Raw genomic sequence first — 27,845 nt, 5'->3', positions numbered from 1 at the left:
TTGAAGGGGTACCTGGAGAAGGCTGGTCAAAGTGTCCCCTTTCTGCCTTCTCAAATATAATTAGTGTCCATAGGAGCACATCTTGCCGCGATGCACATTGGTGGAAGTACTTTGATTCCATTAATGCAGTCATGTTGAAACTGGAGGCAGTTCTGTCCCTAAGGTTCCACAGCAGATTTTTTTTTGTTTGATTGTTACTCTGAGAGCAGTGTACAGCTTCACTGATCCTTCCTTTAAGCATGCAAAATGTGTACAGTCCACTTGCTTCTCTATTGACCCTTCGTTGCATGCTTCTTCCCGGGTCCTTCATTAATGTTGCTTCACTTACCCTCACCTTTTCCCCATCCATTCTGGTCTCCTCATCTGCCTTATGACTGTCAACTCCCTCACACACCCCCCTCCACCCTCCCCCCTCCAACCTCAAGTGGGTACATTGCTGCACTGCTTGTGCTTCCTCCCAGCCCACTGTCCAGTTGTCTGTTCTAGCTTGTTTTATTAATCGTGCTTTAGAGGGTACATTTCGCAAACCTGTATTCCTGCTTCCTTTCTGTAAACACAAATACATTGGCAAGAATAAAAGAAGTGGGTTAAAGAGGCTGCGAGGCCTTTAGGGTAGTAAAAAGCAGCAACATATTTTTGTCAAGGCATTGTACCACTTCAGTATGGCTTATTCAGACCTGGTGCAGCCATTAGCGTTACTGATATCCATCTGCTATATCTGTCCCAGCACATCCTACTTGTCCTTTATGGCAGCTGACAGTCGTGCAAGTTTGGACTCTGATTCTTTTGTGGCTTTGCACTCTTAACAGGTACTGCAAATAAGAGCAGCACATTGTACAAATTTACCACGGTAGCCTCCACTAACCCAGGGCATGCACCGGTGTCTTGATGGGGGACATGTGAAAATATGTAAGGGGCTATGCTTGGGGGGGGCTCTTTAGGTGACTAAAAGGTGTTTACAGTGAGGCTCCAGTTTTAATCCTAAAGAACGTTCGCAGACAAGTCTACGTAAAGGATGTCTAGCGTTAATCCTTCACGTCCATGTCTGATTTTTCAGAATGTCCAAATGGGTCACATTCCCATGCAATCAATGTAAATCAGTATCTTATAGGTTCAGTGGTTAGCCTGTACAGCCACCGTCATGAATCTCATATTGGATGACTTTGGCCTACTGATTATCAACTTTGGACTATCACAAACTGCCAACCTTGACTCCACCTGCTTGGTTTTACCTTTCTAAGCCCATATTAAAGCCGCTGGCTGAGCTTTACTTCAAACGTATTACTGCTTTACACTGCAAACCATCTTCTACCGATCGATCTCCCAAGGTCTGTCCTTGTGAGAAGCTCTGTTTCTGTTGCAGTAACCCACTCACTTTTTGCCAGACTACTGATGCACTTTGACTTGATGTGCCCTGGGTCCCTGCCAATCAGGTTCCCAGGGCCTGTGTTCCCTCCCCAAAACTGTACTCCTACCCAATTGGCATCTCTGGCCACAGGTCAGCCCCTGGTAAATGGTACCCAAGGGCACTGTGACCAGGCAAGACCTCTAATGGCTGCAAAACTTATTGTGCCACCCTTAGAGGCCATGTACCTTTACACTCTCGCACTGCTTTTGCAGGCTGCATGTCTTGGTGCAGAATAAAGTGAAGGCACACCCCCCTGTGTGCTATGCCTACAAGCCACTGCCCTCTCATAGACCAGTCACCCCTCTAGCTGGGTGCACTATACCCGTGGTGATGGTACAGGTGCCTGAGCCCTGTACCCCTACAGTTTTTAAGTCCATTCTTGGACTTTGAGAGTGCAGTGCTGCCATTAAGAGTATATGGTGCTGGGAGTTTGTCATTACGAACTCCTACAGCACCATAATGGCTACACTGAAACTGAGAAGTTTGGTATCCAACTTCTTCGCACATTAAACCCACGCTGGCAGTGTGGGATTTAATGAAAAATTCACACAGGGGGCATCTTGGAGATGCCCCCTGAAAAACGACCTGCCACCACCAGCCTGCTGCTCTCTGGGGGGGGGGGGGGGGGGGGGTGCTGAAATAACACACATCCTGGGACGAGGTGCTAAGCCTCGTCCCCCAGGATGGGCAGGCCCCACTTGTTCTGCCCCCACTTTGGGCAGGAAAAACAAGTGAGGAAGAGGTGTTCTCCTCTGCCATCTCCAACCCTCAGGTGGGGGAGGTGAAGCACAACTGTCCCTGCCATTTGCAGATGGGGGACCCAGCCAACCAGGGAAAGACTTATTCCCCCTCCCACTGGAGGGTGGCATAATAGGGGGTCCCAACCTTTTTACCTACCTATAATTCCCCTAAATCTAGTATTTAGGGGCACCCCTGAACTTTGCTTCCTCAAACAAGAAACCAGAAGAAGAAAAGGATCAAAAAGCCGTGCCGAAGCTGAGAGGGCACCCACTGACTTGGCCCCAGTCCTACCGGCCTGTCCCACCTCAAACCTGCTCCAGCGAAATCCCAGTGTGGCCTGCAGCCAGCAACCTTGAGAAACCCGGAGTACCTGCCTTCCATCTCAAAGAATCTCCCATGAACACCTGATTTGTTCATCAACAGACTACAGCTCCACAAGGATCTGTGGGTGTGCACCACTCTGCACCCACAGCCCAAGTTCAAGTGGCCCAACACCAAGAGGACGTCTCCCTGGTGACCCTGACCTGAGATCCGGTGATCCCTGATCTGTCTCAAGCCTCCAGCCGAGGTCTGCACCCTCAAACTGGAAGGAACCCCCCCCCCCCCCCCCCCCCCCAAAAAAAAGCGACCAGGAGCAGGTAAGAAGATCCGACCCAAAAAGGCACCTGAATCTCCACGGCGGCCTTGGATGGCCCAACAGACTGTGCCTATCCAACCCCCAACATCCCAACTTGCCTCCAAGTGGTGGTCCCAACCAGAAGACCTTCGTCCCCGAGCCTGCAGTGTTTGATAAACCAGAGACTCTCCATTGAAAGCTATAGGGCACCCAACGCCAAAACAGCACTCTGCTCCTGGCCGCCCCAGTCCCGCTGAGGGTGCATATTTTGTGCCGGCCTAAACCCCCATTTGCCCCGAGTTTAAGTCTAGGAGCTTTGCTCCCACAACCCAGTGGCCTGCTCATCAGCAGCCACCAACCGAAAGGCCCCCTATCCCCCATTGGATAACAATGGGTCTCAGTGATCCACACCCGACCGCCCTAGTAGCTGCTGAGGGTGTAACAAGAATGCATCAACCCTGGAGGACCCCTGAGTATAGCCCTAAGAATTCCAACTTGCACAACAAAGTACTTACCTGTTAACCGATAACACTATTTTCTTCCATAGGATAACATTGACTGTTTTTTTCTTTGTGGAGTTAGAAATCCTTTTAAAATTGTAATAAATAACAAACCCTTTTACTCACCTGTTTACGGGAAATGTCCCAGTGCAGTATCAAAGTATACTACACTGTGTAAGAAAAGTAATCTGCAAAGTAATCTACTGGTCATTTTACTAAAAATACTATACAAAGTATATGTACTAAATTCTGACAAGCATTGCATTATCAGTAACACTACTGTACAATTGCAATCCAAACTGTTACAACTGCAATACTACTGTAAGGTATCTATTGCTTACCTGTGCCAGGCTTGCTTCTAGGAAAAAAAAATTACTAAAACATTTTTTTTATACAAAACAATTGGTCTGAAGTTCAGTCTTTGAGTGTGAATTCATTTGCTAACTGAGTGTGTACAACAAATGCTTAACACTATCCTCTAATAAAGCCTTACTGTTTGACCACACTACCACGAATAGTGAGGTGCTATCTACTTCACCTCTGCCTACATTTTGGTTTCCCTGGACTCTGTGCAAACTATACCTCACTTTGGTATATTATATACAGATCCCGCTTCCTACAGTCCTCACAAGCGTTACTGCAATTTTAGTTAATTAAAATAAACACATGAACCTCTAGTCTGTGTTTGTGTTTTTTTTTTTTTTTTTTTTTTTTTTTTTAAACATGTTCTCCCCTCATGTTCAGTATGAGCTTGGATCCCCGGACTATTGGAGCAAGTTTCTTCTGGCTGGGCACGCAAAGTTGTTGGTTTCTTGGAGTACACACAGCTTGCTGCCTAAGTTCAGAAATACTTCTAAAGAGCTGGTCCAACAAAGCAAACATTTCCATTTTGTGCCTCCGCACCAAAAGCATTCCACCAGGGACATAGTCTTCACCCTTGGTTACAATTTAGTACTTATTCACGATTATGGGAATTCATGTATTTGTTAGTTTTGCTATACCACACCGGTCACACAAGACTGGGTCCTTCCCTCCAATGCCCTTCTCTACTTCTCACGCTTTCCTTCCATCCTGCATATAACAGGAAATTCATTAAAAAAACTTCCTGAACTGCTGTGAACGGAATAAGACCTATAAAGAAATAAATGGGCACTGTAATTCATGGTTTTAAGGGAGGGGGCAGACACTATTCTATCACAAGTTTAAGGATCAGTGGTCAAAGTGCATAATAAGTGAGTGAACTGTGGGCCTGGTCAGCGAGCGTGGGTAGACTGGTCCAACATCTACCTAAAAAACATAACAAAATATTCTGTAACTTTTTTTTGTTGGACTTACTGGGGGAAATAGTGATGTATTTATTGCGTTAAGTGGTCCAAACCTGTGAAAGAAGGGTGTCATTAGTTTAAAAATGTATAATGTACACTTTAAGAAGAGTAGCATACTGTGTAAATGGGCTGTCGCAAAATATGCAAAAGATTGTTTAAATGTCTAGTACTTTAACAAGTTATGTTTTTAGTAATCTCCTGATCGCTTGCTTTTGCTGCCTCTCCCTTGTCTCAATTAACGCATCCCCCCCCCCCAACTTGTGGCAACTCAACAGTTAGGAACGTTGTTTTTCTTCAAATACAAAGTGCGTGAACTGTTTTGATCACTGATAGAGCTTGTGAATCCCCAGATTGTCCACTTCGACCCCTGCACAGGGGAAGCTATCTGCGTTCCCTTAAAGTTGATCTCTAGTCTAATTGACCTGTTAAGACGTGCTGCTTCCATTACAGAATATCTGTTGCGGAGTCCTTATCTTTTTCTCCTATCTGTTTCTAACCGATTTTTAACCCCACTTTTCAATCCCTCCCCTTTGCATTTTCCTGCTGTTCAGCAAACTGCATTTTATTTCTTTACGTCCCTCCCATTTTGGCAGCTGGTTACCATGGTTCGCTACATGAGGGAACACAATTTCTCCTCTCACGTCAGCTTGTGTACTGACGAAATGGGTTAAATTGCTGCTTTGCAGCACTTGCACATCCTTTCTCGTGGTAGTCATTTCCCATTTTTCAATGTCATTTATAGATTGTCTGCTCTTCACATAGTAAACCACAGGGGTTCTACTGTGGGGAAACCCTGAGGTTCCTCTGACCGGTGTACATCTGCCAACTGATCCGGAGTCTCCGAGCGTGGGTCATCATCCTGCAACTTCTTTACCTAGGACTTGGAAGACCATACTATTTCGATTGCATATGTAGCTTGACCGCTTTCAGTTCGTGGCGATGGAAAGGTAGTGGAAGAGCAAAAATTGCAAGCCACGTAATACAAAGCTGTTCTGGCTAAACCCCATCTTTTGCATTTGGGCCTGTTTTATGATGTTTCTGTCTCCCGACCCAAAGGTCCGGTTCTATGAAAACTGAAGGCAGTTACATGTTTAAACATTAAGCGATTTAATACTATTTTGCAATAACTTTTAAACTGATTTACTGCAAAATATCTGTATATTTTTTTTTAATGTCTTTTTACCTAATTGACAAATTTGCCCTGTAGATAACTTTGCACAGGTCAACAAAATTCAGAGACCTCTCTCGGCAAAAGGTGTCCACAGCTGTGAGAATGGCACCTAAAATAGCGCAAAAAAGCTTAACTTTAAGACAAGTCCCAAGAAACCTGATGCACAAACAAGGTGGCAAAACCTCTTCATGTATTGGCCATACGTGGAAGTGCGCAGGTGGAGGAGTTACTGAAGTGGGCTGCAAAACAAGATGAATTATTAAACCAACCATACTTGGTGTAATTAGTTTAAATGCTACTGAATGAGCTGTAGTGCACTGAGCACAGGGATGGCTCCAACTTGCAAGAACAATGGCCCCCTTTACTGCAACTGTCATTACAGTAGGCCCATTACCTACTGCATCAATAGTGGCTGGGCCCCTCAGAGGGCTGTTCCTGAACCGAACTGCTCTGTTCAGTCTATTCCATGTGTGCTGTGGCATTTGTCTTCTGGAAGGAGGGCACAGGCAGGCTCAAGCTACTTTTAGTAGATGACTCCCCCCCCCCCCCCCCCCCCCCCCCCCAGTCCCTGAAACTTTAAAATTGATAAATTACCACCAAATACTTAAATTGGTTACTTTTTTTTAAAATAAAAAACAAAACGTAGAAATTTACCTTTAACACGTGTAAATGCAGTTTACTTGTGTCCACCAACTGCATCAGTCTGGAAACCTCAAGAACAGAGGTCTCCAATCCTTTCTGCAATAAGAGCTACTTATGATCAATTAATCATCCCGGCCTGTCAATTATGCTGCTCAAATATATTTTGATATTCAACCATTTTTGTTCAAACTGGTTATCAAAATCCGCACAGTTTCATCTTGTGCACACTTTCAATTTTGGTATAAATATATTAATTAGCACACGCTTCTGATTTGTTAGGCTGTGCTACACACAGGAGAGCTACCAGTAGCTCGCGAGCTAATCCTTTGAAAAGCCTACAGGAATAACTAGAACTGAATCAACTGAGTGAAGAGCTGAGCTGCTGGTGGCATGTCCGATGTCCGGGATATTTCTGTTTCCTAAACAGTGTTCCAAAAAATGTCTAAATGAAGGGCAATGTAAGTGCGTCGCATGAAGTTTAATGTCAGCTGCTCGTCGACTAATTCAGTCATAACCTTGTTAGTCTCAAGAAGCGATTCTATACTAACTGATTCATTGTCCATTTCGCTGTAATAAATTGGTGTGGCAGATGTCTCATTACTCTGTTTTTGGAAAAACTAGTTGACCTCAGTCGTCTGTGAGTAATCTTTCATCCGATATATATGGGCTAGGTGCCACCCTCCACTTTACCTTGAGGTGATGAGAACACATCGAATTAATTTAGTTGTGTTAGATTCATTATATATGTGCTGTTGCTGTCTGACCATCAGGCGTCTTGGTGCTGAGAAAATGGAGCTGAGGGCTGTACTGCAACAAATGGGTTGTAGGTTGGTAAATGGCGAGCGCTAGGGATGGTCGTTGTGGACAGCTGCCCAGGGCCCCTGCACTCATCTGACCAAATTGGTGCCCCAAAAGAACCAGCATGCCACGGCATACTGATCTTGTGCCCCATGCTCCCCTGAGAGCAATGTGTCGTATTGAATAAGTGTCCACAGGAAGGAACCCCCACCTTTCCAATGGGCCTCGTTGATATACTGTAGCGAGGGGAGACCTGGGGTATTAGCTAGAGTGGCTCGCCTCCTATGGTCTCTGTTGCAGGAGACTCCTTTTCTGCAATAGGAAATCCTTGCTGCCCATCGATGCACCGTGGGACCCCCATTGCCCTGCAGTTTAGTGCCCAGCAGCTGTAATCCTCTTAGCCTGAAGCAAACCTCACACATTCGCCCTTTAGAAGCTGTAAAAGTGGTGCTTGTGTGGTGGCTGTGTGCAAATTAGAGGCACCTAGCACACTTCCTTCCTGCCCAGGGGCCCCAAAAATCATAGAACCGTTCCTGTGAAGATATTGCAAAATTTAGCTGTCGGGGAAAGAAAAGTCCTGGCTTGTTAGTGTGCTCTACAGTAAGAGGATACCGCAATCGTGTACGCTACAGAAGATCGCAAACCTCGACAAGGTCTAAAGTCTGAGATTCTTTAGATAACTAGCAAACGACCCTTCTTGCGGAGTGATTTAAAAGCAAAATGGAGGGATTTGAAGATCATACATTTATCAGAAACCAGTGAAATTTCCTACCGTGTTAAAATAGCGCATCTATGCACTACTGACTTGGAATGAGGCTGACTGTCGCTTTTTGCCAACTGGCACCCTTTGGGCCATGTAGTCTGAAAGGGCAACATATAACAAATAGCTGTAATCCATCTTGGATGTTGATGCATGGACTGTTTTCTGTGTGTGGGAGAAAACGAATTATTTTTAGGTGAGGTGTCAACGTTGCGAAGCACGTGGCTACCACATAAGTGATCTGAGACTTAATAGGTAGGTTGTTGGTTCTAATGGCAAGATTTCTTGCTGATGCTATGGGAGTGGGCAAATTGCCTGTCCGATCAGTGTCTCATGCAGCTAACGGCCATAGTTTAGAACACAGGACCATATTTACTCTTACCTTATTTGCCAAAGTTGTATTCTGAGCAGCTGCTCGTCCTGCTGTGGGTGGATTTTTCTTCCAGGTCTAGATGTCCTGGACATCTTAAGTGGCGTGGTAGAGCAACTGAAGTATGTGGCAAGGCAACACGAGTTTTTTTAATGGTGCTCATAATCTAGCATATTGGAATCATTCCCCAGGCAGCAGTGTGTGAACTTCGAATAGGGCCGGAGGAATAGAGTAAACGATGGTTAAAAATTGCATGGCTTCTTCCTTAGCCCCTCCCCTGCCCACTTCAATTTGGATGGGCACGGGTGCTAAGGTTGTTCATAAAGCCAAGAAAAAGGATAAAATCCGGTATTGTGGAGCATTATTTTCAAATAAAAGTTGCGGGAAAATATTTGTTTTACAGGCAGTTGTCAAGGAGCATGGATTAAAAAATCGAATAATTTAACAGTGTTGCTAGCAAGATCTACCCAATAAACAAACGTTTCTAGTTATCTGACCAAAGAAATTAGTCAAATATTGGCAAAAATACTGTTCTGCAGTTTTCCTGTACATGATTTAAAAAGCAATCGATTTTTTTCAGTTTGCTCAAATCTGTGTGTGCAGTTAGACATAGCGATCTATAATTTCTCAAGCAGTACCGAGATTGTCTTGACACCGACCTTCCACTTTTATACATTTTCCGTCATGCCCAGTTTGTGCTTCCTTGGCTGTATATGATGTGTAACACTATTTGTAAGTTTCAGAAGAAAGTTTAACCATGGGGGAGAGGACACTTTGGCTGCATCCTCTGTATGTGCGATGACGCATGCAGTGACGCGATCTCACTTTCCTTTGCTTAGGTTGCTTTGCTGCTAATGCTATATATTGTATTTGTAGTGCTTCCTGCCGACTAAAGTCTGTTCTCTACTTGACCTGGGCAGACGGAGGTATGCGCAACTGTCTGCTGATCACACCCATACTATGGTTTGCCAGAAACATTTGAATACGGACCCACATTCCTCTGTGGCTGCTTTAATCTCATTTGTGGTTTTGACAGCACTTGCCTTGATCAGATCTGCAACAGTGCGAGTTGGGTTTATCTGATTGTGTACTCAGCAATAACCCACATTTCGCTCAGGCAGCTTACTAGGCAGTATGCACTCATGCAGACAGCATCATTTCAGAAAGGTTTATATCGAGTCCAAGGTTTGTTGGCTAGGTTTGAATAGGATCTCGCTGCCTGACCATGAATTGAACATTGTGGCTAACCATGTGCAAACGGGTGTTACACAGGGATCGTTATTTAGCAAGGCATTCCTCATCGAGGCGATTAGCTCTAGTTCTAGTTCTAAAGAGTGATGGGTGTAATTCCCTGATCTGTGCTTTTTTTCAGACCAGTCTGCTCACTTGCAGCAGAAAGATCTGATGGATGGACCTGTGGCTTACTTTTTCTGTGAATATAGTGGTATGGATCTGCAGATCTTTGGTAACACACGACTAGACTGAGGGAGTGGGCATGGAGGGAGAAGGAAATCTCATCACCCTGCACAGGGGTGCTTTCCATCCACCAATTACCCCAATGATGTGGATGGAGGGGCGAGTGAATCCTTGGACTTGGAAAAAAAGGTCCATATGGATCCATCACAAAATTGCCCCAACACTTGAGACAGATTCCTGCTTTATGAGCAATCAGTCGTCTGGAAACACGAGGAGTGGGGTAGCAATTGTAACCCTGGTAACTGAACTGCATGTTAATGGTTGCTGTTGAGTCTTTGTAGTTATTTTAACTTGGTGTCTTCAGATTGTTGTAAATTTTCCCTTTAGGATTATGGGTACTTTTTAATTACTGGTGCTTGGAGCCTGGTTTATCCCTTTGCCTTTCCGGACTTCTACCAGCATGAACGTAATTGTGGGGATTGGCTTGTTGAAAAGGCAGCATGCTGGCTTTCCAGCCCATAATCTCTTGATGGCAATGATGTTGGATAGGCATAAATAAGTGACTCGACATCTTCCACCCGAATAAACACTTTTCTTGTTTACCACAACCTGCTTTGGAACTCGGGCTGCTAGTTTTTTATTTCTGGGCTGCCAGATAAAGCCGCTTATATGGCAAGCTAAAGTGCTTCGTGTCCTGCAAAAATATTTTGGGGGCTGTGGGTCTCATGATTTCAGGAATCAGTTACTGCTCTTAACGTTTGTGTACTTATGCTTTTTCCAGATGGGGCATCCTCTTCTCACATCCCAGGGACTATACTCCTGTATGCACCACCGAACTAGGACGAGCCGTGCAGATGGCACCTGAATTTGAGAAACGTGGTGTAAAAATGATCGCCCTCTCCATCGACACTGTTGAAGATCACTTTGGCTGGAGCAAGGTAAACTGAGCTCTGATTGCTTCTAGGAATAAAAACAACTAGTGGTTCAAAGGGATCTCCAAACTCTCCTTCTCAAGGCCACTCTAAATACTGCTGCAAGATGTTTGGTACGAAGTTATTTAATCAAATAATGCTAATAGGAATCGCCCTAATACAGCTTCCTGTTGAAGCCAGTGGTGTAAACGATGCACAAAATAATGCATGCAAGTTTTGCCATGCCCAACAGTTCACCTCTGGAGGAGGTTCTCCTTCCCACCTGAGCTCTGATAGTTTCAGATCAGAATCTAGATGTATGCTACTTTAAACTCTCCAAATCGTTATGTTTGGTGTGTTGTGAGTGGACGTGTGTAATAAGTATGCATGTCAACTAAAGTTTCTTTTATTGCCCGTTTTAATCACACTCCATTTATTGAAGGATGAAGGACCTAATTAGCCAGGCTGAGATTCAGACGTGCAGCCTTGCCCTCTTTGTAAATCTCAACGATCCACGGTTGAAGGAACTTGTGGACGCTTAGATAGTTTTTTTTTTTTTTTTATTAAACATTTCTATTGCAAATGGCTTGAGTGAAGCGTGGGTGTCCAGCTTGTTTTGTGACTGGGCACTGATGATGATCATGGATGGTTTTGCAAACTCTACCAGACACTAGCAACAGCCTCTAAGTTTTTTTTGTTCGCTTTTTCTGCCTGTTTTGCGAATTGGGAGGGGCGCGGTCAGTTCTTTTTATAAAGCCTCAGCCTCTCACCTCGTGCCTCATAAAAGTAATGGGCTTTGAACCCGCCCCACCCCTCTTACAGATCTCAATCCCTTTAAGATAGCAACTCCGCTTGCACAGTGACGTTTTTCTGAAAGTTGGCAGACCTGGTAGTACTAAAGGGGTGCACAGGCCTGTTGCACCCCAGGGTACTATGCATAATACCACCCCTTTTATGATCAAAAGAAGAAAGGAGGAAAAGGCATGCAGCTGGAGCCATGTCTTGGTATCATGAGCTGGGATCCCTAAATGAATGGAAATTAGCCCCTCCCTAAGCCTCATAGCGGCGCAACTGTTTACTGTGTTAACCGATTACCAACTGTCACTCCGAACCTTATCTTGCTCACTCAGCTTTGTTTCTCAGCTTCCTTACCAGCCCTGCTACCAGCAGCAAACCCAGGGTTTCTTGTAACTCTTACTTTGAATAATTGATACTGCTTCATTGTGGGGTAGCTATAAATACGTAACCGTTCTATGGTCTTTGGATTTACATTTTCCTGTGCAAAAATCCTTTCTGACAAGATATCCTGGATGGTATCTAGTTCACTGGTCAGTCACATGTCTCCTTAAACTCTTACTTGACTGTCATATTTGTAGCCTGTATGCCATTCTTGGAATTCTCAGTGCTGCGCTGAGCTGGTATGTGCCTACCCAACCGTTAAACTGCAAATAGCTTCAAGGGAAAGTTCTTGTCATTAAAGTAGGACTTCATTGATACATAATTCTGTTTGAAGGCCTTTGAAACTGTCTTAAGTCCTTATTGATTAAGTGCTGGCCAATGTGTTACTGTTGCTGATTCTCATTCGTTTAATTGAGTTGGTGTTCTTGACCATTGTGGCAGTGGTGAAGGGGAGCTTGCTTCACATTAAAGTCTATAGTGATTGACTCCAGATATGTGGTTCCCCATGCAGCCTCTTTGCAATCAGCTCCAACCTGGTATGAAGGAGGACAATTGGAATAGAGGAGGGCAAGGGAGTGTTTGCATTCACGTGGGTGCATGCTTTTACAAATGGCTTGGTCTTAAATTGCCCAGTGTAATATGGTGATATGCAATGAGTGCTTTTTGTAGCTTTGTTTTGTTTGTGACCTGTTCCTCATTATGGTGTAAGCTGTTCCACCTCTTGAAGTGCTCTGCCTTCTGGCTTACTTAGATCCTAATATCTCTGGCCTGCTGTTTTATTTTCAGTTTTCTCTAACACACCTGATTGATCGCCCTATGGTTCTAAGGTCCATGCTTCTGTAGACTCCCAACGCTAAGGGCTCTGGTTCCCCCCCCCCCCCTCACAAATCTTAGAACATCAAAGATTCACACTCTAGAGTACATAGTTTTTTTCCCCACACAGGTCAGATGTTAAAGTAACTATATATATATATATATATATATATATATATATATATATATATATCCAAACTACCATTGTTTATAGTTAAATGAGCATTCTTCTTGCCAACCAGGCTTCTGACTAAGTCCTTGTCCAAGTGGTAAAAGGAGACTTAAGTTTCCTGCCTTGCTCTGCGCCACTTGCTAGTCCTACTTTTTAGAGCAGTTGTCTCCAACCTTTTCTGCAGTAAGAGCTAGTTATGTTGAATGAAAGACATCCTGAGCTACCAACATTATTTGTGTTGAACTCATGAGCTTACCAGGCAAGATTACATTAGTGACCACCCCATGCAAGATAGCAACAATCACCTCTGTGCATCAAGCAATGTTACCAGCAGTTATGTAAATCAGGACCCCCTGCAATTAATCAGTTCCAAGGCAGAGAAAATAAAATTGTACAGAAACCATCCCTAGGCAACTGCAGTTGTATACAACCATGGCAGTGATAGTTACAGGAAAAACTCATCGGAGGCTAAGTGTGCAACTATGTATTATGTGAATATATATGCACCCATGTGTGTGCTGCTATTATTTGAAGTGTTTAGTCATACGTGAAAAATGGTGCAAAAGGATCAGAGATCCTTTTCTCAATTTGTGCGATGGGCAATGTTTCAAAAAATTGTAAAATACCCCTCACGGACTGAAGCATGGCACTGAATCCGGTTTCATCATTGGGGTCTTCCCGCCGCCCCTCTACGGGACGGGAGTGCTACGACTTACGCAGGAGCACTTTATTCAGTGATTGGTGAGTATGTGTAGTGCGTGGGATTGTGAAAAAATGTGAGATGGTTAAAAATTCTCTGGTTAGTGGAACGAAAATACTTTATTGTCTTCCCTGAGTGAGAATAGTAAAAGTGGGGAGGTGTAGGTGGTGTACTATGAGTCACCTCCTACAAGGTTGACCTGTTTCAGAAGCCATCCCCTTGGCTTTCTTCCTCAGGACCAAAAAAACGATCCCTGTTACACCTCAATGGGTGATAGACTAAATATACATATGCCTGATAGTCACAAACGCTGTCCTTTGTTCCCTGTTATGGGAGTTGAAAAATATACCACTTGTATATCTTAAGAACCTGAACAAAAAAATATTTAGGATAAATCATGGCTTTCATCATGTATCTTTATCTATTCACATCACGTGGGAAGTTTTAAGCTTTTTTGTGATATTTCTCTTGTGCTACACTGTTGTAGGTAATGGTACAATTTGGTAAGTATCCTCTACTCATTGTGATCTCTAATGCCCAGTATCACATTTATTCAACATTCTTTCATACATATGTATCTCCTAGCAAGATACGTCTTATGTTACAGTACCTTCACACATAAAGGAAGTATTTGTACACTCCTATTTTGCCCCAAAAGGTTACAGGTAGATGTTCACAGCAACTGAGCACTCTCATTCATGCTCCCATGACTAGCTTGGAAAAGAAGGGGAGAAGTCTGTGCACTTGTCCTTTTTAAACTGTGATCTCATGGTGTCTTTTTATAAAAAAAATGGTATTCATGCTCTTAAAAGGACGTGCCATAAGAATACATACTTTAGAATTTAATTGTTATTACTCCATGAGCTCACACGAGCGGTGTAGGGTGCCTTCAAATAGACACTGTGGGTATTTTAACCACTTGGATGCTAAGGCCTATTCCATCTTTGCCATGTAATTTCCATTGAAATGAATGGCATTTCCATGACGAGCTGAGCTCGTCATGAGCGTCCAAGGAGTTGAAAACAGAAGAAAAAATAAGGTTTTAACGCCAGGGTCATTTTTAAACAAACCAGCGTGGTGTCTATGGCCTTTTTAAGGACATGCCATTGTCCTACTTGCATGCTGGATGGTGCGCGGTCACCAAAGGAAGTACCATTTCGTGGCTCGTCGGAACCTAACTGAGGGTTGCCAGAGCCCAGTGTTTTAAAGTGCAAGGAGGCATGCTTGATAGGAAACAGGTGTGGCTGGAAACAATAGACCTTGAAATTTTAAAGATGGCCACTGGTAAATGGCCCCAAAACAGGGTACATTTTGATCCACTTCCTGTTGGAACGATTTACACTGAATCGGTTGAAACAGCAAGCATATATTTGTTTGTTTTGAGGCTTATTATGGAGGAGTTTCAAAAGGCAGCTAAATGGAGGTTGAATTCAAAGGAATTATTAAACTAAAAAAGAGAAACCAATTGTTTCGCTAGAGATGCCCGGATGGAGTAATCGCAGACGTGCATTTTAAAAAAAACACTGGGGCCAAATTATGGGGAAAAAATGGAAAATGAATGGGGGAAAAAAGGAAAGCATAAATCCCAGCAGTAAAACGCTAGAGGCAGGAAAAATATTAACTAAGAAAAATTTCCCTGTCGGAGGATAAGGATTGAAAAGCAAAAACCATGTATATTTACAATTCGAGTGTACACTCGGGTTTAAAAAATGATAGTTTATCTAAAAAAAAGGGGGGGAGGAAAAGAACTGTTTCCAAGGGCATAAACCTCCTCTTCGTATAGTATTTGTTACGGGCGTGATTATAGTACTGTATACTCCTTATGAGTCTGGTAACTTTTTGGTTTATCTTTAATTGCCAAGGGATTCCTGTGTTAGATTTTGTATACATTAGAGCTGATTACAAGGAATCTCACTGTTCAGGTCTTTCTCATGAGTCCTCAAACGGAACACCCACCATTGTTCTTTTTTGAACAAATACCTTTCGCCTTACCACCAAAATGGCAGTTTTTTTGGGGAAAAAGCTCATAAGTGAGAAGATCTTTCGTGGACCGTAATCGAACAAATCCCAAACAAAATATATATTTATCCAAGTAAAGGTTTCTAATTTGGTAGGCTGGGCTGAACACAGGAGAGCTGAATGCAGGACAACTACCAGTAGCTTACTAGCTACTTATTGGAGTTACCCAAGTTAAAGGCTGCCAAGTATTCTTTCTCCTTTCATAGCTGCTGCGTCTTTAGTTTCCAACTCTTCATCGGAACTCACTCACTTGAAACCGTCACTTTAGATTTTTCTCTACATTTTTAACTATTCAACCTTACTAGTTAAAAAAAAAAAAAAAGTTTATTCACCCCCCTTGGATGCGCGGTGTGAACTTGGCCTGGACGGTCACTTTAACTGTCACCTTGTTCAGCAGTTTGTGCACCTTGATCTGCTTCTTCCACCATTCCAACTGCTATGTGTGACCAGTGTGGAACTATTGCGGTACTCCCACACACTTGACTGCACTATTGGTGATCAGAATAAATTTATGATTGCCACTCTACCGCTTGTCTAAGCCTTCTGTGCGGACATGTTTGCGGAGGAGTCCAATTCCCTGAAATCAAACTGTGACAAGTTATGACTGTAATCTTCTGTGACTTCATCCACCCGGCAAGAGATGGATTTTACCATATCAGCTTGACCTTTGCAATAATCCATAAAAATATCAGTTATTGAAACTAATGCTGCTGAAGGTACATGCACAGGTCTCCTACTCCAATTATGATTTCATGGGGTGATAAGCCTCTTACTGTGAGTATTTATCATATTAATCAACACACTGTAAGTGCATTAAGCCATTTCAAACCTGTTGGCGTAGAATTTTGTCAGATTGTTCTGGAGTACCATCCGTCCTTTCCACCACACCAGAGTATTTTGGTCAAATTGCAGTGAAATCTTTGCTCGATCATAAGCTGTACAAATTATCTGGAGCACTTCATTCTTGAAGTGAGTGCCATGGCTGGTCTCCACAGAAGTCAGGAGGCCAAATCATGGTTTCAGCTTCCTCCATGGCAATTTTGGCTACTGTACAGGTATTCTATCTGTTTTCAAAATCATTTTTATTTTCATTTTTGAAAAAGTACAGTACATTAGCATCAGTATCATTTAGAATGTATGTCATCCATTTAACTTGTCATGAAATATAATTTCATCATATTGAGCACCCCCTGAATGGTTCTAGAACAGCTATTTGCTCATAGTGGGAAATGCCTTGACCTATTTAGAGAACCGACTACTGCCAAGATATACTTGAAGCTATTTCATAGAAGCATCCCAAAGTCTATTTGCAGTTTTATAAGTGAGTGCTTGATTTGCCAATGTGGTTCAGAACAGTAACTGGTTTTTTTTTTTTACCTGGATGTTTAGGTGGCAAATGAAACACTGGTCACATCTTTCGCAAGATGTTGAAATCCTTTATTTTCCCAACACTTTCTTAAAATAGTCTGTTTAGACTATCTCTGTGCATGAGCCTTATTATGCAAATATTTACACATAGCATGTAACAATAAATTAGGTAGCATATAATTATGATCTGTATTTGCATAAAAATCATGATTGTGTTTATTGGGAGCATCTTCTTGCAGATCCCTCAATTCAGTCAAAAGTCTGGAATTAACTCAAAATAACAGTTTACATTATTTGAACTCTGACATTTGCAAAATTATGATAATTTTCCTGAATGATGGTACTACTTCATTGCACTATACCGCGCCCTTTTGTCAGCATGCTTGTAACATAATATGACAAAATCAATGCCATCCTTATGAAAAATGTTATATATAATTCCCTTTTGTTACACCTATGTAGAAACCTTCTACATATACCCCACATATCCACTTATCCACTCCAATTCGCAGACCCAAAACTGAACCGGATATCGAAACACTTAAATACCAATTTAATATAAAAATCTGATTCACACATATATCAAAACATTGTTAAAAACGTGGATAATACACATTTCAAATGTTTTTTTTTTTTTGTTTTTTTTTTTAATGGATAGGACTTTCCAAAAGACAGTCACATGTGTCATTATAATGCATTAATTCGTAAACCTATATCAACTGAACATCCTGTAAATCAATGCTTTATTGAGACTGTTCAGGTGGATGGCGGTGATCTTTGGAAATTCAATATAGCCCTTCGATTTCAGGTCTGTCTTAGTTCGTTCTTAGTTGAACTAAGACCGACCAGAAATCGAAGGGCTATATTGAATTTACAATGATCACTGGCATCCACCAGAGTTTAAACGCTCTGCACATAAACGTGGGAAGTTGTTTAACTCCCTGATTAACCTTGAGCCGGTTGCAGTCGAACGGCAGGTCACTGCCATTTACTAAATTTTAAACCGCTAAGTTGCTTAACTCCCGGATTTACTGAAAGCAGGCTGCCTCAAACAGCAGGTTTTTCTCCAGTATAGAACATTGAATAAGGCAGAACAAGTGGCATATGCATTTTAACCCTTATGCACAACTTACTTTGTAACCCCAGTTATTCTCCTGTAATTCGAGGAACAGGTCGTAGATGACTCTGCAGTCAAGCCGCACCTGACAATCTGCAAATGACGAAGTTAAAACAGGTCTGATTGATTAGAGGAAAAAATAGTTTTGGTCCCTGGGAAGGTGGTTGCATTATATTAGTCCACCGGAACGCATCGACACCCTGGTTGTCATTAAATTAATATTGCACTAAACACTGTCTTGATAAAGCATTGATTTACATGATCAGTTGATATGTTTACGAAATAATGTATTTAATGACCAATGTGATTTTCTTTTAGAAAGTCCTTTCTGTCTTTTAAAAAGAACATATGAAATGTGTTATCCATGTCTTTAATAATGTTTTGATGTGTGAATCATTCATCTTTTTTATTAAATTGGTATTTATAAGTGTTTTTGATATCTGGTTCAGTTTTGTCTGCGAATTGAAGTGGGAAAGAGTGAGTATATGTGAATGTTTCTGCATAGGTGTACCAAAAGGGGCTTCTATATTTGACCATGAATACTTTGTGACCAGAGATGACCATAGTCGTGCACAACACCAATCTTACTGGCTATCTGGATAGTCTCATTCAAATTCTCAGACTTGCTCTCGCTAAGTAATCCCTCTACTTAGTCTGAAGTCACATTTGATAAGGGGGATGCCTTCTATGTTTCTGAAACGGAACATACTGCATATGCAGCTCTCAATCCTCCATATGGATGCCTCAAATGAGAACCATCAACTAGCTGTGTCAAATCTGAGTCCTCTACTGAGACTCCCTTAATATCTGGCCTTTACATAGAGGTGACAGGGTTATGAACAAAGCTGTCATACGCCAACTCATTATCAACAATATTTTCCCTGCCTTCACATTTCTCAAATTGGAAACAGTTTTGCTGGGTTCAGAACATTGAACAGCGAACCTTTCAGTTTGACGATAAAGTATTACCTGCTCATACTGTGTCAACCTGCTATTTGTAATGTCCTGTGTTTTTGTTCTTGTTAAAAGGATTTCAACAGTGTGGAACATAGAGAAAAGTGAAGGAGTTGTGTTAAGCCGTACTTAAATTATCTATTGACAAACTATGATTTTAGACATCCTGGAAGACTTATAGCAACTGGATCCAACACTTCTGAAAGATGAGCAATTGAACGCATTAGCCCTTCATGTTTGTGAGCAAGTATTGAAAGGGCACATCTTTTTCATGACCAACCAAATAGCAAATCAGATTGTAGCCATGACAAACCAAATAGAAAATCCTATTGTAGCCCCAGGCATCACACAAACGCTTTCAATGATTAAAGGCCCTGGTCTTCAAATGGTACCTCATTTTTCAATATGGTGCCCAAGATAGATAACTTGCTTCTCACAATTCTGCAATTTCGTAGGGGAGACTTAATGCCCATTTTCTGCCAAATGATTCAACAATGCAATGTTCTCAAGTTTGCAATCCTCTTGTTTTCAATGCTAATAAAAGATTGTCTATATACTGCCTGTGGACTGAATTACAATGCAATTTAAAACTTTCTAATTCCTTTTTAAGGATTTGGATGAAAATCGAGGTGCTGTCTGTAATCCCTAGTGGGATTCTACACCACACGAGAACTTTATTCAAAAATTGAAATGCAAACAACTAGGACTCCTCATGCAATGGTATTGAAAAGAGTGCTTGGCACAAGTTGACTGTGTAACTTTCTGCCTCTTTGGAATTTGGAACCGGGTTACTGCTGGTTTCAGGACCGCAAGGAACCTCCATTTTACTAACCTTTCAGAGGTCTTGAACAATTCTCCATTTACCTCTTGGTTTCTTCATTCCTATTACAGGAACATTGCATGGACTGCCAAGGACCTCTGATTTATTTTCTGAATCGCTGGTTTCATTCCCTCCTCAACCTCTTTAATCTGCACTGCCTAGTTCTCGGAGTAGGGCATCTGGTTTTGCCTTTGTTTTTACTGGTTCTTCCGCTTTAATCCAACACATTTCTTTCCCTGATAAATCCCTTACCTCTTCTCTCTGACAGGAAGTCTTAAATCAGGAGTGAAGTCTTTTGTTGAAACTGGGTACATCTCAACTCTAGAGCCCTCTGCTCTAATTTTTAAAAGTGAATACTCCTCTTATTCCTACTGCAACACCATCCAGTATACAAGAAATTAAACAAAGCATCTTGCCAAGATTCTTCCCCCCCCCCCTCCTCCAAGCACGTTCACTGGGTTTGAATCGCATGGAATAAAGTGATTGTTTGTTCTGCATTGGTCCTACTGTTACATACTCTGAAACTTTTGCTGCTGATCCCTACACTTGGACTTCTCTTCTCGAGAGGGGTACGTTTGAAATTCATAGAACAAGCTGCAGAACAGGTAGCCCCTGTATTATTCGGAAATGAAACTGGAGAGCCTTTGACTTCTCAGTCACCATATGGGCCATCTTGTTCTACCTCCAGGAATGCTCCAAGTAACATATCATCTTCCCCTCCCAGGCGCAGTCACTGCAAACTGTACCATCTCATCAGTAATAGCAATTGTTTGGCATTTTGTTGCTTGTGTTTTGATGCATTGTCAGAGCTGAGGGTACTGGCATTTGAAGCCTTTTCTGAGACTGCATGTTATGCATTGTTGACTTTACATTATTTCTCTGAACCAGTTGATTCTGTGGTTTATTGCCCTGCATTCTTTACACATTCCAAGCCAGCTAAAGTCTTAAGAATAATCGGGAAATCTTACACGGAAATGGCCTGCAAGACAGTCCATGCAGCTCGACAACCAGCACTTTGCATATTGCCCTTCCCCCTACTCTCCCATACCCATCTGCAGATTCAACGGAAGACCAACAGTGTGGCAGCCACATCAGCACAACTTGGCATGAACATCCACTGCGGAGAAACAAAGATCCTGAAGGCTAACTCAACCAGCACAACTGCAGTCACTCTTTCAGGTGATGCACTGGAAAAGGTTGAGGCCATCGCCTACCTCAGCATACCATAGACCTGCAGGGCGACACATGTCAAGGAAAGAATCTGCAAAGCAAGGCTGCCTTTATTCAGGTAAAGATTCACAGCTCTCAGGACTTATTGCTTCAAGCCACGATCAGGCTTAACACCAACGTAAAATCAGTCCTTCTGTATGGAGCTAAAACTTGGAGAACAACCGTGACCACCACCTACAAAGTCCAGACCTTCATCAACACCTGAAATGGGGGGGGAAAACTCCCAATCTGACTTTCCAACACACCGCTCATGAAGAAATCTTGACGAAGGGTCAGGATAGGCTATTCCAATTTTCATTGGCCTGAAGCCGCTTTCTGTTCTATTTTAAGGATGCCATGACCGATCTCCTTAGGTGGCTCTCCTTAGGTGGCTCTATCACAATGTCTCTGCGATGTGCTCTGTCCCATTTGTACTAGGCATTGCCATTGTGACAAACTTCTAACTTTGCAGCAGTGCAAGCTCCTACTAGAATTGTACCATGTCTCCAACCCAAACTGTAGTCTGGGTCAGTTCTGTATGTGTACAGAAATCAGAAACCCTCTAAAGAATTTTTCAACATTATTTGATTCTCAATCTTTCGAGTTATCTATTTTGACATTTTTGTTTTTTTCTAAACATAGCTGGAAATGTAACACTTTCCGTCAAATATCCATGCCTTGTCTTCCTAGTCTAGTCTGGTGCCTATCCAGCCCCTGAGAAATTTCTTAATAGATCTGCCTTTCTCTCTTACCATGCGAGTGCTGTGTAGTTTTTAGGTGTTGGACTCTTATTGCACATGTTCTGTCTCGAAGTCTAATTTCTCAAAATTAACGGGATCCTCCATAGGAAAGTATAATTTCAAATCATGTGCTGTATATTTGTTGCATTCAAGAAACCAAACACATATACCCAACCTTTCCATCTTTTCAAATGCTGGCATTCCTTACTTTTATCTTCTGACCTGCTTTAGGCTTATCCTCCCAGTTTTAAGTTTAATACTCCACCCATGTTTACACTTGTATAAGCTTAAAACAACCTTAAGTCAAAACACAAAACTTTAACAAGCAACAGCCAATCACCTTGCAGCTGTGTCAAAGGTCAACCTATCACAGCACAGCTATACTGACAACCAATCGGAGCACAGCTAGTTTTGATGTTACACCAAGCCCAGCTCTCTGGCTGAGCAGTCAATCACCTCGCGTTTTCTTAGTGAACGGGAAAACTACAGAACTACAATAGATCATTAGACATTAATAAATTCCTTGTCTGTTTTACACTAGAAAGGAAAATAAATCAATATTTCACAAGTTAGAATGCCAACAACAGTATAAACTAGATTTTGAGTAAATGAAGAAACGAGTATCTCAAACAACCTAAGTTGTAGCTAGGCAAGCGTCTAACCAGCAGAATTCTACCTCACAAGCTAATGTACTTCACCTGTGCACTCTGGGCAAGGACACTAAGCCAAATTGGTTTCTCAAACCTGAAAAAGGAAATGCATTCCTTACAGGTTAAAATACAGGTTCCTGTCCGTGTTTTAGTGGTACCTCGCTCTACACACCACAGAACAGACAATGTAACTATATTGAGATCTTTGGATGTTCGACAAAATCTGATAACCAGCTTAATTTTCTCCTATAACAAAACATCAGATGGGTTCCCAATAACTAATAATGCCACATAAAAATTGTAAACAGCCTACCAATTGAAGCCACAATCGTAATTCATAACAAAACCGTTTACCACAAAGCAGAAATCCACGATCACAAACTTGTGCATATAGGTTCTCTGTATTCATACTTGCACTTCAAATTAATTCAGGACAGCACAGTAATCCAGCTTGTCCCCCTGCAAAAGTATCCATCACTGAAGTTGGCAAAACGAATTTCTCCTTTGTTGTAGGCACCTAGGGCCAAAAATTCTGAAACACTTTGAGGAGCTGACCCTCAATCACCTGAACCCCCACAAATATGTCTCCAGTTGATCTAGAGAATAAACTCTTAAGAACTAAGTTCTTGATCAAATAAAGGAAAGCTTGTATTTATTACAAAATCAAAATGCAGTACAAATAAAAACATGAAAGCTCAATTAGAGGTAGCAAAAATAATAAAACTATGACCGAATCTAGGCAGAAATTTGAATTGCTGCACTGAGTACTGACTGCATCATTCCAAGGAAAATAATGAAGGAATTTTCTTTAAGAAACCCATAGGTTTTATAGATAAATCACACTATTAATAGGATTCTGAAAATTAATCCTGGTATGATCATGGTTGGGGTCGCTTTAGCAAATCAACAACTTAATTTTCGTTGTCTTTAGCACTAATCCAATACAAATTAAACTTTTTTTTTTTAAACAATGGCTCATATAATTAGCACTACTACCCAAAGTCTTTAGCGGAAGTCCTTGAAAATGCTACTTTGAGTACATGATTGAAGCTACATTCACAGTGCATATTTTCTAACCATGGTTACTAATGGTTGCTAGTCCATTTATCATTAACTTGATGCTCCATGAAAACAAGAGGAAAGATGGCTTTTCAACGTGACGCTAATTCTGAGGCAGGAATGATCAGCAGCAAAATAGAGCACTAGAAACTGCATCCATTTTGTCAATCGTGTATTGCATAACAATGTTTAACTATTTATTGCATTATTTACAGTTCTTAGTGACCTAGGTAACTCATTTCAAGTGTATCGTCGTTAAAATGAATGAAGTTTTCTGTGGCATGACTTCTTAAAATCATTTTCAATATTCCAAGACATTCAATCGTTCCCATTAAAACCTGAATTGTATAACCTAAAGTTATCAATTGTAAAACCATTTCTAATATTTAAGACCAACAATTAAAAGGAAAAGAAACACAATCCTATTTACCCCCACTTGTAGAACCTGCAGTAAATAGTTATACACAGGTCCTAGTCTTCAGTAAAAAATATAGTGGCAACTGTTTATTATGCATATTGTATGCCTGTTTCCCCTCTTTTCTCCTTTGGCATGTAAGTGAAAGAAGGTAGCCATTAAAGTGCTAATGTGTTTATAACCTGCACTTTAGTATTGCATCCTCCTGAGGACTTCCTCGCCTCCCAAACTGCTTAAACATTGCATTTGATTGCTTGCCCTTTAATCGTGCAGGCCACAGTCAAGACCTCATGCCCATTTGAGTCGGACAGCCCGGCACGTCCCTCTACCATATATTTCCTAAATGCGGCCATCTCTGATTGTGAGGTACTAGAAAACCATGCTAATGCTGCTTCTGTGCATGGCTGTACCCCTTTTGACAAAAGTGTGGGCTTTAACAACTTGCAACGTGATTGTATCGGGACTGGGCAACAAATGACCAGGTGGAGCAGGGACTCCTCTCCATGCTTACAAAGTCTACACTTGGCTATGTGTGCGAAATATTTCCACCCGCAATTTATCTGTTTTGTTGGCAAGGGCACCAGCCTGGCCCATTGAATATCTTTTAGGCCCTTCCTTCCCAGTGCTTCATTCAAATATGGCTGTATGCTGTTTGACTTCTATGATGAGATTAAGCCTGGCTGTCCTCCTTGGCCAGGTAGTTAGATTTGTGTGGTTCCCAAGAAGATTGGTAGGTTTGTTTAGTTACAGCATTCTTAATGGTGGCATAGCTCATCCCTTCCATAAACCAATTTTCTGTTAGCAGGCCAATGCTTTTTGCATGTAGCTATTCCACTGAATAGCCGTTCCTTCGTATAATGGTTTAAGCACTTCCTTTAGGCATCCTGCTGGTGCTTTGAGGACTTGGTAATATTTCACCTGTGTTCCCAAACATTCTGAAGACCAAACTCCAGCCGGATCAGACTGTTACGAGTATATTTCGGTAACTTGAAGATACGTTTGTACACCCAACACTGGGATTTTTCCAGCAACCAGTCCATTTGACCAGGGAATGTTTGTGCATAGCCTGCTATCGCCAGTATTTTGCATTGTAGGACCCTCCCGATTGACACCGTTGTAGGACTACAGTTTCCTGTGAAGTTTGCATAAGGCCTAGATTGTTGATTGAACTTTGGACTCCATTCTTTGTTGGTGTGAAGTTGCCTTCCCAGTGTCACTGAGCCATGTCCCAAGTTAGTTATACATTCTTGTGGTGGGAATTGTCTGAGTGCAGTCTCCATCTAAGTAAAGCTTTTTTTTTTATGTAGTGTCCCAAGGCCATCACTTTGGTCTTATTTGGATTGGCAACCAATTCTTTGTTTTCATTATAGATTTTAAGAGCATCCATCCCCCTTTTATAGTCCAGTTTTGGTATGGTCCAATATTACCAAGTAGTCTTCATACTGTAATAAGTGAACTCTGCGGCAATTTTCGGGACTGCCCAATTTGCGTTTTGCAGCGTCTTGCCCAAATATGCCGTGTATAAGCTAAAGTGTTGGGGAAAGGACACAGGTCTGTTTTAGGCTTGTCAGTATAGCATTTCCTAGGGATCCTTGCCTTCCAATTTAATTCTTACCCACGTTTTGCTGTATGAAAGAATCCCTAGTTCATTGGTTACGACTCAATGCATCATTAAACGCAGATTATCAAAAAAAATCACCCTATTTGTACATTTAGCATTTTTCAGAAACGCTCTAACAGTTCTTTCTGCCACATTGACTTATATTGTAGTGAAAGAAGAGTAAGATGACATTGTCCTAGAGGACGAGCTCCACATGACCGTTCAAGTCAACGCAGTATGCACTTCTTGCTTACACATTACACGCATGCTGTGAAATCTTCAAATGGTTACCTCCGGACAATAGAAGGACCATACCAGAAGCACCTCAACAGCAGGCTGGACTATGGTAACCCACTTTATGCAGGAATGTACCAACAACTCCTACACAAACTCCAGACTAACCAGAACAGTGTTGCAGGACTTTTACTAGATCACGCCACACTTATGAAAGCTTTACTGGCTCCCCAGTCACAAGCGTAGCCCATTCATACTTCACACATACATACAAAGCATTACACAACACAGGACCATATTACCTGAACAGCCACATACACTTTCACCAACCCACCAGACACATACTCTACCTCACTTACTTGCACACATGCCCCACATTTCTAGAAGTAAAACTGGAGGTTGTTCATTCTCCTCCATCGCCCCACCCCTTCAAGACCTGGATCAACCTCCCTCAATACACCAGAGCCTACTCCTCACTTGAGTTACACAAGAAGCTGAAGATTTAGCATTTCGTATTAGCTCCCTGGGGACCACACAGCTCTCCAAATGCCTGGATACCCTCTTGGGTGACTGGTGCGCTATACAAATCAATATCACATAACCTCTGTATGTCCATTCAGAATTCAGTTGCATGCTTCTCACTCACCAAGAAGGTGATTTGCTCTTGAAGGTCAATGCTGCTTTCCAGTGTGTGAACAGAGGGAGGTTCTGAAAGTGAAAAACATTAAGTTTTGGCTGAAGCTTATAGTTGTGTACACTATTCTAGTTCTGAAATGTCTCCATGGAGAGGGGAGTATGTAGTTGGTGTGTTCTTAGAACACAGTAAGATGCCAAAATTAGTACTATATTTTTCGATGGGGTTCTGGAGTTTCACCCGAGTCCCTACATGTATTCCCAATCTTCAGTTGAGTAGAGCTGTGAACAATTTGTGAATCTGCATGTCGGTAGTGGGGGAGGAGGGTGTAGGTTTTGATTGGGGTAATGTTAGTAGCCAGTATACATATTTATTCTTACTAAACATGATGGTGCTGCTCCAGTGACAAGCCTCTTACTCGAAGAGTGTTTCAGTTGACCAAGATATTGGTCAAATTGCCTAGCATCATGGAAAAGCACCCACTCCCTCCACAAATTTGACAAGAAGATGCTGTCCTTGAAGTGTGTTGAAATGCTGTAAAGAAGTTCGCCATAGAAAAAGATCATGTATTTGTAGGTCTGCTGTGTGATAAATGATGCAAATTAACTTTAATAATTCCCCTTTAGGATATTAATGCTTATAACGGAGAGCTGGAGCCCAAAGAAACGCTGCCCTTTCCAATTATTGCTGACCCAAAGCGAGATCTAGCAGTACAACTGGGCATGCTGGATCCTGATGAGAAGGACAATGCAGGCATGCCGGTCACTGCTCGCTGCGTGAGTAATCTCCATTGCTAACTTCATCTGCATATTTGAATGATCTCTGTGCACAATTTGGCAGTTTTGCGTATGACCCTGCTTAAAGGTTTGAAGACCGCTGCACAAGACTCCTTTCTTTGGATTTTTCTGATACCAGTGAGCCGACTGGTTCAGACCATCAACTAACCAGACTAGAGTGAAGGGTCAGCCTCTTGGATCCTCTAAAGACTATAAATTGCCTGCTGTATCATCACTTTGTGGGTGGGGTGTTACCAGCTACCCTCCCTATGCCTGAAGTTAGTTTCTGGATAATGTTGGGTTTTCCTCATTGTGCTAGGCTTTTTTATTTCAACATCACAACATTTGGTATACTTCCTTTTCTGGAGGTGATTTGGGGGTGATTTGGAGATCATGGTTTTAGAAGCTTTGATTTTTGGTACTGAAGAAACTGTGTACATGTTTACATAGTCCGTCCTATTGTGAAGTGTATTGCCTTAAAGTGTTTCAAGGGGGGGAAGTTTAATATTTGAATCTAGTGCATAATAGTTTAAACCATGGCCTGTGGCTAATTTGAAGGCAGACCACTTATGTATTATCACATCTGGAGATTCTGCTCTCCTGGTGTAAGACTAATGGTGCAGCACACCATTCTAACTCTTTGTTTTAGTCTCCATGGTTTGTTCTTTGGGCACTCTAGTTAAGTGGCTAATTATGTTGACATGGGCAGGTTGGGGGTGGGTAAGAGA

At 42.0% G+C, this 27,845-nt stretch overlaps 1 protein-coding gene across 1 annotated transcript in view; it reads left to right on the top strand.

Moving 5' to 3' along the window:
• The window catches only part of PRDX6 (peroxiredoxin 6), an 81,236-nt gene that overhangs the window by 7,551 nt on the left and 45,840 nt on the right, over positions 1 to 27,845 (top strand). Inside the window, exons 2-3 of the mRNA XM_078642335.1 lie at positions 10,529 to 10,685; positions 26,968 to 27,117. Coding sequence (XP_078498461.1) covers positions 10,529 to 10,685; positions 26,968 to 27,117 — 307 coding nt within the window. The remainder of the gene's footprint in view (positions 1 to 10,528; positions 10,686 to 26,967; positions 27,118 to 27,845) is intronic.

Source organism: Lissotriton helveticus, chromosome 1_1 (assembly GCF_964261635.1).
Source record: "Lissotriton helveticus chromosome 1_1, aLisHel1.1, whole genome shotgun sequence".
Lineage (NCBI taxonomy): Eukaryota > Metazoa > Chordata > Amphibia > Caudata > Salamandridae > Lissotriton > Lissotriton helveticus.
Note: the sequence above shows the minus strand (reverse complement) of the source record. Positions and strands in the feature narration are given on the sequence as shown.